Source organism: Corvus moneduloides, chromosome 4 (genome assembly GCF_009650955.1).
Source record: "Corvus moneduloides isolate bCorMon1 chromosome 4, bCorMon1.pri, whole genome shotgun sequence".
NCBI lineage: Eukaryota > Metazoa > Chordata > Aves > Passeriformes > Corvidae > Corvus > Corvus moneduloides.
The window spans coordinates 9,179,774-9,196,892 of NC_045479.1; the positions used below are offsets into that span (position 1 = coordinate 9,179,774).

At 43.0% G+C, this 17,119-nt stretch overlaps 1 protein-coding gene across 4 annotated transcripts in view; it reads right to left on the reverse strand.

Annotated features, from left to right (window-relative positions):
* Positions 1-499: 499 nt before the first annotated feature.
* LRP6 (LDL receptor related protein 6) overlaps positions 500-17,119 on the reverse strand; it is a 122,238-nt gene continuing 105,618 nt past the window's right edge. The window contains exons 18-23 of one of the 4 annotated variants that reach the window (XM_032105811.1): positions 15,623-15,817; positions 13,838-13,948; positions 11,803-12,033; positions 10,892-11,028; positions 9,600-9,697; positions 500-6,511 (exon numbers count right to left, since the gene is read on the reverse strand). In XM_032105811.1, the coding sequence (XP_031961702.1) occupies positions 6,043-6,511; positions 9,600-9,697; positions 10,892-11,028; positions 11,803-12,033; positions 13,838-13,948; positions 15,623-15,817 (1,241 nt within the window). In that variant the 3' untranslated portion in view covers positions 500-6,042. Of the gene's footprint in view, positions 6,512-9,599; positions 9,698-10,891; positions 11,029-11,802; positions 12,034-13,837; positions 13,949-15,622; positions 15,860-17,119 lie in introns of all 4 variants that reach the window. The other 3 variants (XM_032105810.1, XM_032105814.1, XM_032105812.1) reach the window with 3 other exon arrangements.

Consider the following 17,119-nt stretch of genomic DNA (forward strand, 5'->3'; position numbering starts at 1 on the left):
CATGCTTCCATGCAGAAAAACCAGAGCTGCAGTCTCAGTACAGCCAGATCCACACTAATACAAAGCCATGTATTTTTTTCCATGACCAGTGGATGCAAGTGGAGTGGGATATTCCTGTGCTGAGCTTATAAATTCAGAACTGGTTCCTCTCCAATTACTTGTTACAGCAATAGGAAGAGGGCTTGGGGGAATTTCTTTTACATTTTGAAGTTAAACACTTCCCTCTTTCCAAACATTTCAATAGAGATTTCAAGAATGAGCAGTGTCCGAAACAGTCATTTGGTAAAAGATTCTGGTTGGTATTATCCTGTAAACCAATCTAAGGGATCAATAACTGAGACTTGAAGCTTTAAAATATAGCCAGTTGCACTGCAAATCCATGTGTCTGCAGGGCCTTCTACAGCATCGGAAAACTCAGCCCATTCTGACTTTCATGGAGAGCACGTTGTACCTTTAATTGCTTGTCCTCCAGATACTGAAATAAAATGAAACATACCTCTCCTTTTTCACTCTTAGTTTTATTATAAAAATCAACATTTCATTTGTTACAACTCGGTAATAATTGGAAAGGATTTTTGTACAAGGTTTATATACATTGTACAAGTAAAGCACTTTATTTTACAAAAAAAAAAGTTAGTGAATGAGTGAATAGGGCTGGCCAAATGTTGGCCATTATAATATAAATACATCCTTGCAAAGCACCATCGTACCGAAGTTGATGAACAAGAGACACCAGCTGGCTTTAAGACAATGACAAACAGTGATTAAAGCTTACAAAAAGAACAAACAAAACAAACCAAAAACAAAACGAAGAGTTAAAATCTGAAAGCAGCACCAGATCCTTCACTTGCAAACAAGGCTAGTTCAGCTTAAGCCTGGTGGTATCCTCTTACAAAAAACACTTCCCTTTTCCCTCGCTGACTCTTCCCTGCATGGCTTAAGGCTATAGCCATTTTAATCAGGACTTCAAAGCTGCTCCTGGTTCATTTAAAGAGGGGAACACGACTGCTTTCTAGAGTTTGTAATAATCACCCTGCCCTCCACTAGGACAATCTGTGTCCCGAATGAAGGATGGACACTTTACTTACCCTGCCCTGCACAGTTCTGGTGTGAATCACCCAGTCCCAATAAATGCTACACATCCCTTCCCTTTTTAAAGATGGAGAAGAAAGAAAATTTTGGATCGCTACTGTATTTTGACTTCTTTTAGAAAGAGATGGACTGTTTTGCAGCCCTTTTCAGACTGTTAGTTCATTCCTAACTTATTTGCAAGGTTTCTCTGTCACCTGCCAATTAAGTTAAAGGTTAATTTTCAAGCCATACCAACACCAAAATGCAATTTAAAAAATCTCATTGCTAAGAAAGCAATTTCTGAATAGCAATGCTCAAATTATTTTTGCACTCCATGAGCCAGTTATTTTTCTGTTGCAGAACTAATAAGTAATCTGCTACATGCACAGTACATGTTCAGAAGCAGATTCTGTCACTGACAATATTGTGTGACAAACATGCTCAAGGCAAAACGGTCAGGAAAAGAAAGTGATTGATTACTTCTTAAGAGAATTGAAGAAGTCATCTGATCCAACAGCATGTGTGACCAGGGAGTTCTGTAGTTCAAGCAGATCCCCCCAGAATGGTGCTAATCAATTAATCTGAGATTTGCCAAGCAATCAGGAATGGAAATAATATGCAAGACAGGGGCCTTTTCTTCATCTTAGCACAGCTTTAACTACTTTAAAGCTTAAACTGTATTTAGGACTTGCCAATGAAGCCATCTCTAGAGAATGGGCTGTAATAAATAGAGAAGCAATGCAGAGCTGGAGACCAGAACACCATCAAGGCCCATTAGTGTACTAAACAGGAATGACAGGGATTTTCCACATGCACCTTCACTTGCAGCTGACCATAGCACCTGCCATGTCAAGCAGTTTGGGTGCAATTTTCTTCATCATTACGCTAGGGCTGCAGCAGACTGCTTTCCATGTCCCTACAAAACACAGAGGAGCTTTACTCATCTGCAAAATGGACTCCAAGAGTAGGGGAACAGTACAAAAACTGTGCTTCCTCTCCTGCCTGGCCTGACAGAGTGTTCAATAGTCAGGTGTTCTGCTGTCTGTCGTACAGCCTGGCCAAAAGGAGCCCAGGGCAGGTGAGACACAGCAGGGCAACATTCAGCAGTAGCACTCTGGGAGGCAGGGAGGCTGCATCTGTATGCACAAGAGAAAATAATCAGCTTTGGTAAGTGCCCATTATCAAAGATATGGGTACCTGCACACACACTTGTACATGCACGTGGGGAGGGAAATACTGTGGCAGAAATCCAGAATTTACAATGCAGAAAGTTTCAACTCACAGCAAAATGAATCCTTTGATATCAAATGGCTCACTTACGTATTGTGCACTACTGTAAATATTTCATTTAATGTATGTGCACAGGTTGCATGAATTTATATTCATGGAAACCATTCTTTATTTCAAATGCAAATACCGTGTGAGTGTTCCATTTATTGAATCCAAGTTATTTCCTAAGAAATATCTTGGTATCCAAAAGCAGTGGGGAAATGAGGAGTGCTCCTTAGGAAGGTATGAATTGCACGCAGCATGACATGGCAGGTGTAACTTTAAAAGGCAGGCTTAGGTCTCATTAATGCTGCCATTTAAACATCCAAAGGTCAGTTACCAACAAATTATGCTGTAATGTCCTGTCTTGTTTTTTAGCTATAGTGGACTGTTTCTTTCCAGACTGGGCATGCCAGCTATTCCCATCACCAGACAGCCAGCTAAGAACACTCCCCAAGTGTCTACAGAGAGGAAACAGTACACCCTTCGTCCCTGTGTTAGTGTCCTACTGTACCTGATGCTGTAGGATAAGGACCTTTGTGCTTAACTTGAAGGACAAGGAGCAATTTTCACTGCCATCGGTGAGAACCCACTTCAGCAATCTCCTGAATGGGTGTGTCTGTGTTATCTATGGTCCCAACACCTCAGTCAATTGGAGAAGCAGGAGAAAAGATGATCCTCACTGAGGGAAGGAGAATATGAACCACAGCTGGCTCAGTAGCATAGGGGAACAAAGAAAGTCTCAGTGTTCAGTCTAGGGTTTATCCACTGGGAATGTGTCAGGTGTGGGTACTGGTTGCATCACTGCTTTTGTAATTTGGAGATCTGCCCAAGAGGAGCTTCACAGACCACCACCTCTTTCAAAATTTTACTCCAGATTTACTGAGAAAATACATGTATTTGCGAAATCAGATAATAGCTTCCTGCTCAGACGAGGAACAGTCTGTTCTCTATGCTGGGCATTCTCAGTGGAAAACCCCAGCCTGTCCAATTACCCTCTCATGAACCTCCTAGAGGCAGATCACCCAAAATATTTGATGCACAAACTGAAACATCTGTATCAGAAAGACTTGATGAAATCCTACACGGAATTCTATGTCCACCCCATTGACTTCAGTTGGGTTATGTGGATGTAAACCAGCACAGGAGGCAGCACGATCCATATGCAGAGAATGTCTTTCTTCTAAACAAATCTTTGCTGCAATTAACACACAAATTTACCTGCAGGAAGCTCCCTCCAAGGGGCTGCACCAGAAAGAGGATACCACTCCTTAAGCTCAACCATCCTGGAATTTTTCAAACAGAAATTGGCACACTGAGAAAAGTATTTTGCAAGAAGAGACCATTGCCATTGCAGTACAAGCACTTGGACTGAGATACAACAATACAATATTCTTCTGAGTTCATTAGTGCAAGTTTCCACATGTGAACCCCACACGGAATGCTGCACATGAAAAAATGTAAACAACAGAGAAATTCTAATTCTCATCGGTGTGCCAGCCTCACCCCCCACCCCGACACACCCGCCCTCCCCCCTTCATATATAGGGTTTCAAGTTCCCTTATAGTTCACAACACCCTCCTCAACATCCATCCTGCTGGACAACACAAGGAAGCTTCTCCACCAGCAAGGAAGAGCCAGAAGAACAGCTACTACAATTCCTAGAAACTTAGAATGAAGCTGGGCAAAAAACCCCTTAGTACACCATCTTCAGAGATCAACAGCAATAGCCTGGAGATCGCCAAGGCTTTTTAAAGTTTCCTCAGGTTTCCTGGACTAGTAGGAAAGACCCTTTATTTCAGATGGAATCCCAATGATGCCGTTTTCCTTGGAGCTGAAACCAAATGAGGATCCAGTACTCCAGATGAGTGGCAGCTAGCAAGAACAACTTGTCACTAATTTTGTCAACAGCATCAATTGCAAGCCCATGCCATGTTTTCAGATGAACTTCTCTTTTAGTTGAAACTGGCTGAGAAAGAAGCAACAGAGAACAATAAAACCCAAAAGGCGCCTCTGGAAAGTTGCTATCCCCATTCCATACCCAAAGGTGAGGAGGCAGGAGGTCCCCAGGACCTTTGTTTTGAGAGAGAAGACTCAGAGGGCCAGTCTGTGAAGAGCACCTTCAGGGGATGTGATGTCAACAGAAGGTGCAAATGCACAATGCCATCTAAGATCAGGTGTACTGTGAGCTCTGCTGCAACAAAACAAATTCAAAGCACTGCACTAGTGTCCAAGAGGAGTTAACAATATCCTAGGTTGCCCCTTAACCTACACAAATAATGTTTTCACTTGATTAAATAGTCTCCCTGTCAAAACCACCATGGTGAGGCTGCTGGGAGAAGGGGCTAAATATGACAATATACAAAAATAGAGATGTGAATATAAAATGGTTTGGTTAAGAATATCTTAAAATTTGACATTCACAGCGGTTAATACTTAAACTCACACCACGCAAAAGAGGAGGTATGTCAAAATCATACTGAGAAAAACTGGCTTTACCTAACACAAAGAAAACACGAGCAGTTAATACAGCAGGGGAACCCCTTCCAATGATCAAAACATCTATTTTTCTTATGGACAGTTGCTCCACTGAAAGTTAAATGCTTCCTTACTAGGAAAAAATAGTATATATATTTATATATATGATTTGTATACTGTGATATCAATATACACTGAAAGTACTGCAAGGATATATTATTCATTTACAGTAAAACTAACAATCCATGGTTAAATTTATAGTTTATAAATACGCTGTCTCTATTATATGTGGTATAAAAATATTTGACATTTTGTGGGCACTAGGTCAAAATAAGATTTTCTTTTTTAAGGGACTAAAAATCATTCAGGTATATGCATATTACCCTTGTCAATGATGTGAGAATCGTACTGACCTGGTACAAAACAGAGTCCTACCATGCTGGCAAAATGAGGAGGGTAATGTATAGCATGATAATCATTGCATGACAAGGCTAATTAGGAGAAAACCTGGCATTTACAGCAGCCCAGTTCTAGCAGTACTTTAAATACGAGTATCATTAATTTAAGTGACACAGGCAGGAAGAAAGGATGAAGAAGAGATAAGAAAACCTAACCGGGATTAAAAAACAAACTTTAAAATACACCCAACAAAAATCACTGCAATTCCAGAAGCAGGGAGAGAGCTCTAAATGCTCTCATTTGTTAAATGCATTAAGGGAAACCAGAGGTGTATTCATTTTAAAAAGTGTGTGATTGTTTTTCTGGATTCACTGCTACGATTGCTGTATTCCTGCAGAAAACAAAGCCCTTTGTGTAAGGTTAATATCTGTCCTGACTGCGTTTTCAAGTTTAACTTTAGTTGCTGGCCCTCTGCAGTTAACATAGAGGTTATTTGGCTACTTCCAAGTATCTATGGTATGCTGCTCTGAGACGGACTTCTTTATTATTAATTACTTTAAACATTTTTGGTATTGACAAAACCCACATATCACCTCGCTGGACAAGTAATATATCCCAGTCCTTCCATTTCCTTATGTGCTCAGTCACTTCACTGGATTAAGGCATGTTTTTGTGTTCCATTTGCAAAAATAAAAACTTTTTGTACAAACGTCTGGGTTCTTTTATACAAAAATTTTTCTTCTTATGGCACAAGCAGCAGCTGCTGTTTAAGAAAATATATAAATATCCTTTTTTTTTTTTTTTAATTCTTCTGTACAAATATCTTCAGTGTTCCTCCGCCCCACATTTAACTGTACACTGTCCTCCCCCATCCTCGGCCGAGAGCTCCCTCCCCCCGTCCCCAGCAGAACCTTTTGTATTTACAGCGCAGAGCGGAGGGCGCGGGGCGGGGGGCTGCCCCTCAGGAGGAGTCGGTGCAGGGGGACGGCGGCGGCGGGTACAGGTGGTGCGAGTAGCTGCGCTCGGTGTACGGGGACGGCGGGCAGCTCTCGCAGTTCTCCTCGGCCGACAGGTACTGGCTGCGCGGCGTGGGCGGCGGCGGCACCGGCTCCGAGTCGTAGTTGAGGTCGCTGGTGTAGCCCTTGGCGGCGGCCGCGGGGAGCCGGCGGCTCGGGGCGTAGTCGCTGTCGCACACGTCCGTGCTGCAGGGCGTCGTGGGCGGCGCGAAGTGCCGGTAGCTGTAGGGCCGGTAGCTGCAGCGGGGAGACGGAGGGGGAAAGGGTCATTCTTCCCCCTTTCCAAGGGGGATAAGCCAAGGTGGAAACAGAAAGCAGGTCAACCTCTGAAGTGGTGCACAGCATCTCCTCTCCTAACTTCCCTGCAGAAGGCTCCCCTTCCTGCTACAGCGTCAGGCACATCACAGCAACAGGTGGAAGGGATGCCAGTTTCTTTATTAATTATCTAACTCATAAAACTAACTAATTTTAGCTCTAAGCAACTCGTCACAAATTTCTGATGTGCTGCTTTACTCATAGAAAATTCAGTTTGTGCTCAAAACTGCTGGAATTGGATAGTGTGCCCTGTTTTGTGAAAGCATTCTATTATCGCATTTGGGTTAAATTAATCCATAATGTTGTGGGTGCCCCATCCTTGGAAGTGTTCCAGGCCAGGCTGGACAGGGCGTGGAGTAACCTGGTCTAGTGGAACGGGTCCCTGCCCATGGCAGGGGGTGGAACTGGATGGGCTGATGTCCCTTCCCACCCACTGCATTCTGTGATTCCAAGATCACTGGAGAACCCAGGCTTGCTGTGTGCTAAGTGTTTCTCAGTCTCCAGGTGTTTCCAGTGACCCCAACACTGCCTGCTCAGAGATGCAAAGAGCACCTGCAAGAGCTTTTGTTGTGCCACAGAAAGGAGCAGTGGCTGAGAACAGTCTCTCACACAACAGGCTCCCTAAGGACTTAATTGAGGTAGAAAAAGTTGCTCCTAAGACAGCGGGGCAGGAAGGGCACCAGTGTGCAAGTGTCTGTGTAATACCTGTGTTGCAATTATGGAGAAGATAATTCTGTTTCCATTATGCAGTTTCTAGATACTAACTTCCAAGGCTAGACAGGAGGACTGAAAATTACCTGGCACATTCACAGCACTCAGGAGAAGCATTCCTTAGAGAAGTAACCAGGATGAAATTCTCAAACGCTGCTACCACAAAACATCTTTTAAAACGAGCCCAAGATAGTTTCAAGGAAACAAATTAGAAAGGGAAATGCATGGTAGCTACAACTCCCAGCATCACACTAAGTGGCTGAGGACACATGGGGATGCAGTTCCTCTATAGTCAAGTCAAAATATTAGGAAAGAAGCAAGATCAGAAGCAGCAAGACCAGCGTTTATTTTTGGGTGGGGGAGCATTTGGAAAACATTGAAACCTATGCTACATCCCTGTTGGGGTTTTAGTTTAGTCTGGTTTTTTTTTTTTTTTTTTCCCTGTTAAAGGAATTTTCTCCCATATGCATGTTGCTAGGGGACAAATAGCTGTACTTAAGAAAGACAAAAGGGGAGTGGGGTGGACCTGGCTACTCCTTTGTCTACACCTGGGTGTGGAGTCAGTTCGCTCTGAGCGTCCGGAGAGAGAAGCTGCAGAGAAAGGAGCTGCTGCTTCTTTCTTTTTGGCCGTTCTTTCTTCCTGCTGGAAACAACGCCGGGACCCCAAAAGCCGCTTTCCCTGCCCTGCTGGAGACCGGGCTGTGGCTGCCCTGCCCCGCTGCTGCTTCGAGCTTCCGCTACGCTGTAGCCCTGCTCGCCCTGCCTGCCTGGGCCTCCGTGGGGTTCTCCCATCTGGATACATCTCGCCTGCCACCCGGGATTTGCGTCCGTCCCTGCCGTTTCAGCCTGCTGTTCCTGAGAGCCCGGGATCGGCTGCCCAGGGGTTTGTGAAGCCTTTGTCCCATCCCTTCCCGGGATCCCGGGGCACCGGTGCCGCGTGTGTCCCGAGCTCGCTCCGGAGCGCCCCCTGCAGCCGCGGGGGAACCATCGCACCTGCCCTGCTCACCGGGAGCCGCCAGCGCCCCTGCCGGCTGCGAGCGGAACTGCACCCGAGGGGAAAGGGCCTGACAGCCGAGAAGGCTGGCACTGGGTTTGTGATTGCTGTTACTGCCATAGTTGTTGTTGTTTTTGTTTGACTGGTTATACACATATATATATATATAGAGTAAAGAACTGTTATTCCTATTTCCCACATCTTTGCCTAAAGGCCCTTGATTTCAAAATATAATAACTTGGAGGGAAAAGGGGTTATATCTGCCACTTCAAGGGGGGCCTCTGCCTTCCTTAGCAGACACCTGTCTTTCAAAACCGAGACAATCCCTAATATCATTTATAATACTAAAAGTCACATCAGCTAACCAGTGATCAGCATGGCCCATGGTGGTGCCAGAATTTGGGTTTCTTTCATTAGAAAATTACTTATAATTTAAAAAGATTTTTCATATGGCTGCAAGGGATCATTATAAACATTTGGTCTGACCTTCTGCACAACAGAGGCCATATTTGCTGCTAATGGAGAAGAGATGTCTGTTCAGCCCCAGAGACCTCATTATCCAAAGCCCCCAAAGGCTCAGCGTTAGGGAGGCACATCTTTCAGACAAATACAGCACTCTCTTCTCACTGACCATATCTACTGGTGATTTGGGAGGGGAACCTTTACACCCTTGGGTAGTAGGGGTCTGTTCCTCTATTTTTTGGTAACCTGTTATAAAATAACAAACCATCAGCATTCTTACAGGGAAAGTAAGAAGGATACATTCAGAGAAAATGCATGCCCATAAATACTAGTCAAGAGAAAATAAGCAAAAGGTTAGCAGTCTTTTCCAGACATTAACCCTTAATATGTTGAACTTGAAATTCTGTGCTTTATCTAGACCACAGTGTTACTTCTGACCTTACTTCTGGCCTTTATACTGCCAACCTTTCCTCCACAGAGTGTTTGCTTCTAATTTCTGATACTCACATAACAAATTATTTATGGCAGAAGCCTAAAAAAGGGCAGGGTTCACTCCGGGTAAGTTTTTTTGGCTCGGAATACTCATGGTACTGCATTTCTTTTGGCATGTAGCTAGCTTTGTGATGAGTGCTGTCATTGCCCCTAAGGAATATACCCGAGGGATGCACCACTACCCACTTAGTTGTATGATTTACCTCAAACAGTGCTGCACTTCTACCCAGGCAGCAGTGACATGATACATGTGAGCCCATTTAAGCACTAGTTTAGTGCTTGCAGAATTAGGGCCTTTGATTGTAATTCTTACGGAGCAGAGGCTGCCTTTATTCTGCATTTTCTACACTAACTGCTTTGATCCTGACAGAAGATATTGTAATAGTAATTACCTGTAGGATCTATGAGTGGATGGGCTGTTTGAAGAATAACCAAATTCCATGGTATAGTGTGAACGTTCAGTAGCTGGTGATGGTGGCGGGTTCAAAATCTAAGGTGTAAGAAAGGAAAAAAGCCACTGTTAAAAAGGAAAGATACAAAGGAAACTTGAAAAAACACCGGTTTATAATTTTTCTTTTTAGTACTGTCTAATAGGAACCTTAAGTAAAGAACTGCATGCATAGCCCCATAGCCCTTCCAACAAACACGATTTTTCCTCTGTTTATTCCTCAGTTCTTTAGCAGACCCTGGAAATGCCATTTGCTGCCATTCCTATTAGCTACTACTAAGCTCTTCTCAAAAAATGCTGACTGCTGTGGCTATTTTGACATAGCCAGTGCTGAAAAGTGAAGTTGCAGCCAGCTGTTCAATACTAGATTGTCACTAGGGATACCACTGCCTGAGGCAAACTGGCAGATCTCTGCTCCTGCAGGCTGCAGTCCCCAAGTATTGCTCTGCTTGTAATACTTGCAGCATGCTGGCCAAGGCAAGCATTCCTTCCCTATGCAGGCATGTTCTTACTCCATGCATTTGGATTAATTTAAAGCTGATTTAAAGCCTGATTTAAATTGGTTGATTCTCAGAACTGAAAACAGACAGTTGAAGATTCCAGCCTTCACTGACCACGCATGGGACTCTCTAACACTAGGGGTGGCTTGGTGAGCTCCGCAAGAATATCCAAACCAACCACCACAGATGCTGGAAGTGAAGAGACAGGGAGCCCTCTAGGGCTGGTACCAACTGTTACACAGCAGCTAGTGCAGCACACTACCCATTTGTGATGGAGGCATGTTATGGAGCTGCAAAACACTTGTTTACTTATTTATCTGTCACTTTTAAGACACATGACACAAAGCTTAATTTTAATTCCTTGAAAGGTCTATACAGAATCAACCTTAGTTTTACCTTCAGAGGCACATGGCAGAGTATAATGAAAGGAGATCTCTCTGCCAGAGCTGCTCAACATCTACAGGGATTTTTTTCATCTCCCCTGACATTTAATCTAACATCTTTTTTCCTGGCACTGAGCTCTCTCACAACTTTTTTAAATTAAGAGAAAATTTCTAGACCATTTTGGAAAAAGACAATCCTCTTCCCTTTCAAAATCACTTACTCCATATTCAAACAAGTTTATTAGGCTAGAATTCTAAATCAAAACATTAATCTGTCAATTGATTAACCTTTAGAAAGACACTGTCACTTCCCTGAAAGTTATTAAAGGGTTATGAATAATAGAATGACTTACTGGAGGAAAGTAAGTGCCTTTGGTACTTGAAGAACTACTGGAGGAGGCTCCAGTAACGTGGGCCCTGTCATAGGGTGGGCCACTGCTCCCTCCCATAATGCTGAGGGAGCTGATGACAGATTTACCTCGAGACATACCTGAAGAACAAAGATGTATGTCAGTATTCAATTCTTCCTCAATTCACAGACGAAAGGAAGCTTAAAAAAATAATCTGGAGGACAACAGCAATATAAGCACAACTTGCAAACCCAAAATTAATTATCTTGGTATTAAAACCAAATTATATTCTGATAGGAACCTGCTGGATCTACAAGCCACAAGTTACAGTACATATTTAATCAATACATACAGAAGCAATGCATATTAATGAAATGAAGTGCAATGTAGTGGTTAAGTTTGACTTTTTAAACAGTAGTAGCATCATGTGCTTGGACTGGAAAATTCAGCGTTAAGTAAAATAAACTGAGACCACAGTTATTGCTGGTCATTACAGACTTGGAAAGAAGTCTCACAAGCATACAAACTCAGTCTACAAACCTACCAAGAATGATTACATGATGTTTGAAGTCTCATGAATATAACTCTGTGTAACTTTACCCTGTACTTTTGTGACACTTTGCTGGTGCTACAATAGCCCAAAAAGGGGATTCTTAGTAGCAAAAGAAGAAAATGGACAGTGAGTGCATTTATTTGAGCTTAGGTTCTGCTAAGTACCTAAATGCTCGTGAACAGCACGGGTAAAATAGCAGTTCATTATTCTAAAGAAGGATGGCAGCAAGCCTTGGCAGTCCTGGCTTCCCACAGCTTCCAAGAACTGTGCATCTGGAGCAGACATTTGCTGAACATCGATGCACAGTATCCTCAAGTACAGCTGTGGGGTGCCAAAGACAAGGATCACCGCCTTTACTTACCAGGGAGAGACCCTGACAGAGAGCTGGGGTGAGGCACATAGCCCAGAGGCACCGAGGCTGGCCCGTGCACCACATAATCATTGGTCATGGTTTCCCCATCCCCCTTCATGCGTGGGCACAGCACTCTCTGGCAGATGAAGTACATTGCTCCCACCACGAAGACTGTAAGGATCACACCAATGATGGAGCCTATGGTGTTGTTGGGCTGTGGTGCAGGTTCCTCCGTTGTGTCTAACAGGCAAAAGAAAAATTGGACCATATAAGTTTAGTCCAACATCAGTTTTTCTTGCATCTTTCCACTTTCCTCCTCTTCTGTAGGCAGACAACAACTTTCAAACTAATATATGGGAGGAAAAAATTGGTCCTAGGACAGGTCTGTTCAAAGGCTCTGAGTGTCCATATGGGCTACCTGCAGCCTCCAAGATGACCTCCAAACATGCCATGAGGTTTTTCGGATCACAAATAACAGGAAATGAGCAGTACATGCATGTGCAGGGGGAGTGATGAACCAGGCCCTGCTCTTGCTTCAGGCTGACAAGCAGAGCTCTCCTTTGAACGTGATGAACAAGACCTGCAACCACGACTCCAGATGACACTGTGCAGGGGACTCCTCTTCTGCTTTTCCTGTCACTGAGGATGACAACAACTGCTTTTCATGTCACACCTCGGTTATCCCTCAGTGTAACAGACTGGCACTCCCTTTTCTCAGCAGTGTAACAATCACTTATGGTGCATCACCCTGACTGTTCAGCAGTGAAGAGTTTTGGGTTTGCTGCTATTTATTAAACTTCCTAAACTATTCCACATCTGACCCACCCTTATGGTTACAGATACAGCTGAGCATCAGCCTGAGAGGTGCCATCTTAAGAGGAATCTGTACCCAAAACAATTATTCAACAGTCGAAATGAGTCTCTTTCCCTACAATACCAATTCTAAGCAATGACATTTCTGGGAATAACTGACAACCCCCTGCCTGTGCTCATGAATTTGACAAGAAAGGCAGACTTTAAAGTATTTTCCTGTTCTAGTCAGTGTTTTACATCTTACGCATTACTGAAAGTTTTTTCCTCAACACATTTTCTTCTTCCTGAACACCAAACCCACACCTGAACCAGCTTGTCACAGTCTACAGAGATAAGTAAACAGACTTCTGATCATAGTGAAAGAGGGATGGTGACAACTGCCATCTTATTCTGGGTGGGCCAATTTTCCAACCTGTTACAAAACTGGAGAACATATAAACTCTAATAAAGGGAACTACATAAGCCTTGTGATAATGTCACTAGTAACTTGGTAGCATGACAGAGTATCTCCTATTACTCCTTCTTAAGATCAAGGGTCCAACTCTGGCTTTGCATTTTCAAGTTATGTGTGTGCCAGCTGTGTTATATGGATCTCTAACACAAGACAAGATGTCCGTATTTGCAATTTCTTTTAAAGCACCAACAGTGAAAATGAACTTTCGATTTGGAATTTTAAAGGCAGTAGTTTTCTTGTAGAGCCCTGGAGATTTCAAGGTAGGGAATATCATATGTTACAAATCAGAAATCAAGCTCAGAATTACATCTTTTCAAGATAAAAAGGGAAATTTTAGAAGGTTTACTCTATAAACAGAGTGCTCCTCTGATCTAAAAGCACCTGCTATTAATTCTCTGGATGAGAAAATCATGAAGCAGAGAAGTTATATATGAAAGCCTCATGCCAACAGATTTTTTTTAACACTGCACCAACTCAGCATGCTAACATTATAGTAAAACAAACCTTTTACTTATTTTAAAATTTTAAAGAGGTAAGAAGAAAAATAACTGGCATTCTCTGCCTCAGAAACTACTTGTACAGAATACTAATTATTGCTGTTATTCCTATTCCACCACATTGCGGATTAATCGCATGACAGCAGTTATGAGGAGAAGCATTAATTCTGGGAACAACTAATTCAGTGTGCTTGGCAGAATAAAATCTAACTCATAGGAAAGGTGAGAAACAAATTTGGGATGCTGCAACCAAGTCTTCATTCTCAGGCAGTACACTTACAGCATCCTTGCTCATCGGAGCTGTCACTGCAGTCCAGGTTGTGATCACACTTCTTGCTTTTCCCAATGCACTGCCCACTGGCACAGCGGAACTGATCCGTTAAACACAGCACTGCAAAGAACCCCCACACCAACAGTCAGCATCAAAACCTTCTCTTGAAAATCATTAAGAAATAAAGACACCAAAGCATACAATCAAGAGTATCTTGGGAGAGCTTGGAGTGCTGCAAGCTTCATTTCTGGAAGTAGCCAGTGGCATACAAAGTCCCTCACACGAACCACGCAGAGCAAGTGACTCAGTGTTCTGTTGAGGATAGTGCACCCTGGCACCAGGGCCTTACTGCCTGCTTACAGTAAGAACACTACAAGATGAAGTGACTTCATCTAAAATAACTCAGAGGCCATTGAGAAGACAGGCACTTATCCCAGGACATGGTTATTGCAGTATTACTATAGGAATCTCCAACCCTAAGCATTTACTGAAATGTAAGAGAGAAGAATTAAGTTATGAAAAAGAAATCTGCCAAACCATGATAATAAAATTATTTAAGAAAGATAAATGTGGTTTCTAAATGTCCTTGTGCTCTTCCTGTAAACCAGACAACTCCTCAATCATGAGACAATATATTTCACTTGATATTATATTTTTAAACTGAAATGAAGGACAGAATACAAAACTGAAGCTTTGCCAGTACACTGAAAAAATAAAAGGTGCTGCAGGCAAGGTGCCGGCTGCTGATGTTTACACATATTCCTACCTCCTGTTTCTCATAAATCCAGAAATACTTTTTGTCTTCAGCTGAATTAAGAAGTTAAACTAAAGGCTTTTCTGATTTGTAATCAACTTGAATACTCTCAGCAACAGGGCCACTTTGAAGGTGATAAACAGCCCCAGTCTGACATCTCCAGTTGCTGGATGACAGCTGGGAAGTTAACTTGCACAACACATTTTCAGATGTCAGCATCTCAGCTGGCTAACAATCACCTTTCAGCACACAGGAGTTTCAGCTCTATGTTTTTGTTTGAGATGGAGCACATCTTTCAGAAAGAACTTTAGCCTTGATTTAAAGACATTTCAACAGTCTCCACAAAGAAGGAACATGCACTGAAAGGATATAGAGAAGAAGCATCCTTTCAAGCTTATAAGTTGTCCCTGCAACTCTTCACTATGTCTGCAGTAGGGAGAGGGTAAGTTTGCTCACATTTCATGTTGTGTAATGGTGGGGCAGTTCAGATTCCACCAGCAAAACCTGTCCTTTCCAAAATGAACTTAATTCTCATTGTGCTGGCAACAGCACTTCCCTCTGTAATAATGGCTTAAATACTCACTTTTGCTGTGCTCTATGGGAAGAAGTAGTCTCCAGAAATATCATCTGTCTCTCACTCCTGCCTACTCAGAAAAGCTCATTTTGTTCAGGTATTGTAAAATAAACAATCCCAAAACCTTTACTCAGTACAAGGTACACAAAAAGCTATGACAAAGATTTGCTCCACTCTGTAGTTCACTCCCAGATCCTAGGTTTTTAGAGCTTAAAATCATGCCATTTTTGACAGTACTTTTCACAAACAGCATTTAAGCTATTTGACAGAGATCACTCTTAATTTCCACTTCACAGGTAGAGAACCAAAAGCATGGAGTTATAAAATAATTTCCATTTAACAGACCAGTTTAAAAACTAGCAGAACCTTGGATCTTTTCAAATCCTACTCAGCAGTAACACTGGTACTTATCCCAGTGTCCCTATGACAGGTATATTTCCATCACACTTGGCAGTATCCTCCGCACCTTCGCAGTTCTTCTCGTCCGAGTTGTCCTGACAATTTGCTTCCCCATTGCAGCGCAGGGCACTGTCTATGCACTGTCCACTCTCACACTGGAACTGGCTGTCAGAGCACACCGGGCAGTTCTTCTCGTCACTGTGGTCTTCACACTCAGTGAACCCATCACAGCGCCAGGCCACCGGGATGCAGTCAATCTCACCTGTGAAACAGGTGAACTGCTGAGGGGAGCATGTTGGTGGTTCTTTGAAAATCAAGCAAACAAACAGAAGTTAAAAATCCAGGTGAACAAACAGCAGATTGGGACAGGTAAGGACAAGAGCTCAGCTGCTTTCCTCTATCAAAGCAGCTGATGAACAACATGCCACATCATAAGGTAACTTCCACAGCCACTTGTGCAGACCTTGAGCCCCGTGTGACTGATGCAGGCTCACATCAACAGGAGCTTGACAGATGAAGAACAAGAAGAACAGAGAAACGTGCACACTCAAAACACAGTTATTTTCTTCCCTTCCCACTTAAGACTCTTACACCCTTCTCTTAGTAAGTCTTCAAATCAAAGTCATCATACTCTTCTACTCCCCCTTTCCTACAACACCACTGTACACACAGCCAATTGCTTACTCTCTTTTTAATGTTTGACAGTCATTGCATAGAAGATGTTAAAAGGATGTAATGTGCTGCAGATGGATGCACTGTGAGTCAGTGTCTAGTTATGTGCCCTTGACAGCTCTGTTCAGTCAAAATTCTTTTAAAACAAAAAACTGCTCCATCTAGTCAAGTTCCACTACCTCAACACATCTGTTAGCTGTTACTTAACATTTACTACACTAACTGTTAATCTCGGGCAGTAAGTAAGTGTGGATTTTTTTCCCTTTTTTTAATCCCCCTTTCCTCCCCCAGCTTTTTGGCCTGCTATTAAACTTGCTCTGAGAAAATATCTGGATTATGTTAGCTCTTGTTCCATTGTGAGACCACACGTCGCCTCGATGGCGAGATGATTGCATAATAAATCCATTCAGTCTGGTGGCACAAAGAGATCCAAGCACCAAAGTGCCTGTCCTCTCCCCCATTCCAACCCCACCCCTGGAGACACCAGGGTGTGGGCTACAGTGGCCATATCGCCATGGAAGGAGGCAACTTGCCCTTCTGGGACTGCAGTTCAGAAAGACACGCACAGGGTGAGCTTGGGGACAACAACAGAGAAGAACAAAACAGCACAGACAGTGCAATGTGCCAGAATGTGAGAATCTACCACTGCCTGAAAAGGGAGAACGTGGGGAGTGACAGCAAAAAGTAATAAAAATCATACAATTAAAGAATCGAGTTGAAATAATTCAGTAGTCTTAAGTAGAAAGGGTGAACAGAAATCCTTATTCAACAGTTAGAGATTTTTTCCTCTTCCCTTACTCCTTCTCAATAGTTGCAGATTTAGCTGGAGGGTGGAGGGAAGGAGATGAGTCTGTACAGGTGTGTAACAGCACCTGGTGCACTGTCACATTCC